We start from the raw sequence: 1,176 nt of genomic DNA, 5'->3' as shown, positions 1-1,176 counted from the left end.
GAGGGGAATAATTTCCTTAAGGGGACACAGTGCATTCAGTGGGCTTGATATTTTTTTGTTTTTCCAGATTCTGGTATGTGTTACAGATTTTAGATTTGTGAATTAATTTATGTTCTTCTGTTCTTCACTGGTTCATTAAACTTTGGTAACTTCGTGTTTCTGCAAAGTTTGTTGGAATCAGTAAGATTCTTTAAACACATATTGACAACAATTCTTCTTTAAGAAAAAGAATATTTCGTATATTTTATCTAATTTGTTTCTGATNAAATAATATTTTAAAAATTATGCAATGTATATTATTTTTAATACACCAAATCAAACATTGGATAAAACATAATCCTAATATAACTAACGCAAACATCACTAATACCATCATTACTAATATCAAATTATTAACACGTCATATTCAACATTATTTTTTTACACCATACCAATTGAACTCACTTTTATTCAATCCATCTCACATTTTTATTGCCACACAATTCTTGAAATTCACTATAAAGGTATTCATTTTGCTTTAGCTGGAAATAGAGCTTGGAAATGGGCAAGCAATTCATCTCTGGAAGGTAAATATTCCTTATTTTGATTGCAATATTCATTTCTCCAAGCATATAAATTTGGATAATTTTCACTTGTAACCAATGGCACTCCAGAGGCTTCTTCAAAAACTCCAAGCCAAATTGCCAATACATTAGCAGCAATATCAGCAAATCCAAATTTGTCACCAACAAAGTACTTCTTGTCCTTGAGTTCATTTTCAAGAATTTTCAACATCTCACAAGCTTCCTTTTTTGCTTTCTCTTGTTCCTCTCCTTTCAGAAAGTTACTTTTCCCCACTGCTGCCACCTGCTCAACACTCGAAAAATTTATATTTCGCAATTCTATTAGGATCAACTACATGAATCTTCACTGATCGTGTTGTTATTGGCATATACATCTACAATAAGATAAAAAGGATTCTTGTATAACATGACACATAAATAAAGTAAACATACCTGATCTTCAAGGAACTTGACCCAAAAACGAGCTAAAGCTCGGTCATAAGGGTCTTTAGGCAAGATGGAAGGGCCTTCAAATGTCTCATCAATGTATTCAACAATTACCATTGACTCACAAATGGACTTGCCATTGTGAATTAACACTGGGATTTTTTTTGTGAATTGGATTGGATTCAAG

General features: G+C 32.0%; 1 protein-coding gene across 1 annotated transcript; it reads right to left on the bottom strand.

Moving 5' to 3' along the window:
* Positions 1-360: 360 nt before the first annotated feature.
* On the bottom strand, positions 361-1,170 carry LOC125850076 (probable glutathione S-transferase). The gene is made up of 2 exons (XM_049529986.1): positions 996-1,170; positions 361-846 (listed from the first exon to the last, which is right to left on the bottom strand). Exons 1-2 carry the CDS (start codon positions 1,104-1,106, stop codon positions 508-510), a joined length of 450 nt encoding a protein of 149 aa, XP_049385943.1. The 5' UTR covers positions 1,107-1,170; the 3' UTR covers positions 361-507.
* Between the last annotated feature and the right edge of the window lie 6 nt (positions 1,171-1,176).

This window comes from Solanum stenotomum, unplaced genomic scaffold, assembly GCF_019186545.1.
Source record: "Solanum stenotomum isolate F172 unplaced genomic scaffold, ASM1918654v1 scaffold13409, whole genome shotgun sequence".
NCBI classification, from domain to species: Eukaryota; Viridiplantae; Streptophyta; class Magnoliopsida; order Solanales; family Solanaceae; genus Solanum; species Solanum stenotomum.
Note: the sequence above shows the minus strand (reverse complement) of the source record. Positions and strands in the feature narration are given on the sequence as shown.

Bases quoted from the DNA above. Each gene is read 5' to 3' on its own strand.
- LOC125850076 (XM_049529986.1), bottom strand. From the start codon at position 1,106: ATGGTAATTGTTGAATACATTGATGAGACATTTGAAGGCCCTTCCATC. The intron at 847-995 runs GTATGTTTACTT...AGTGTTGAGCAG, and splicing joins TCAAGTTCCTTGAAGATCAG to GTGGCAGCAGTGGGGAAAAG.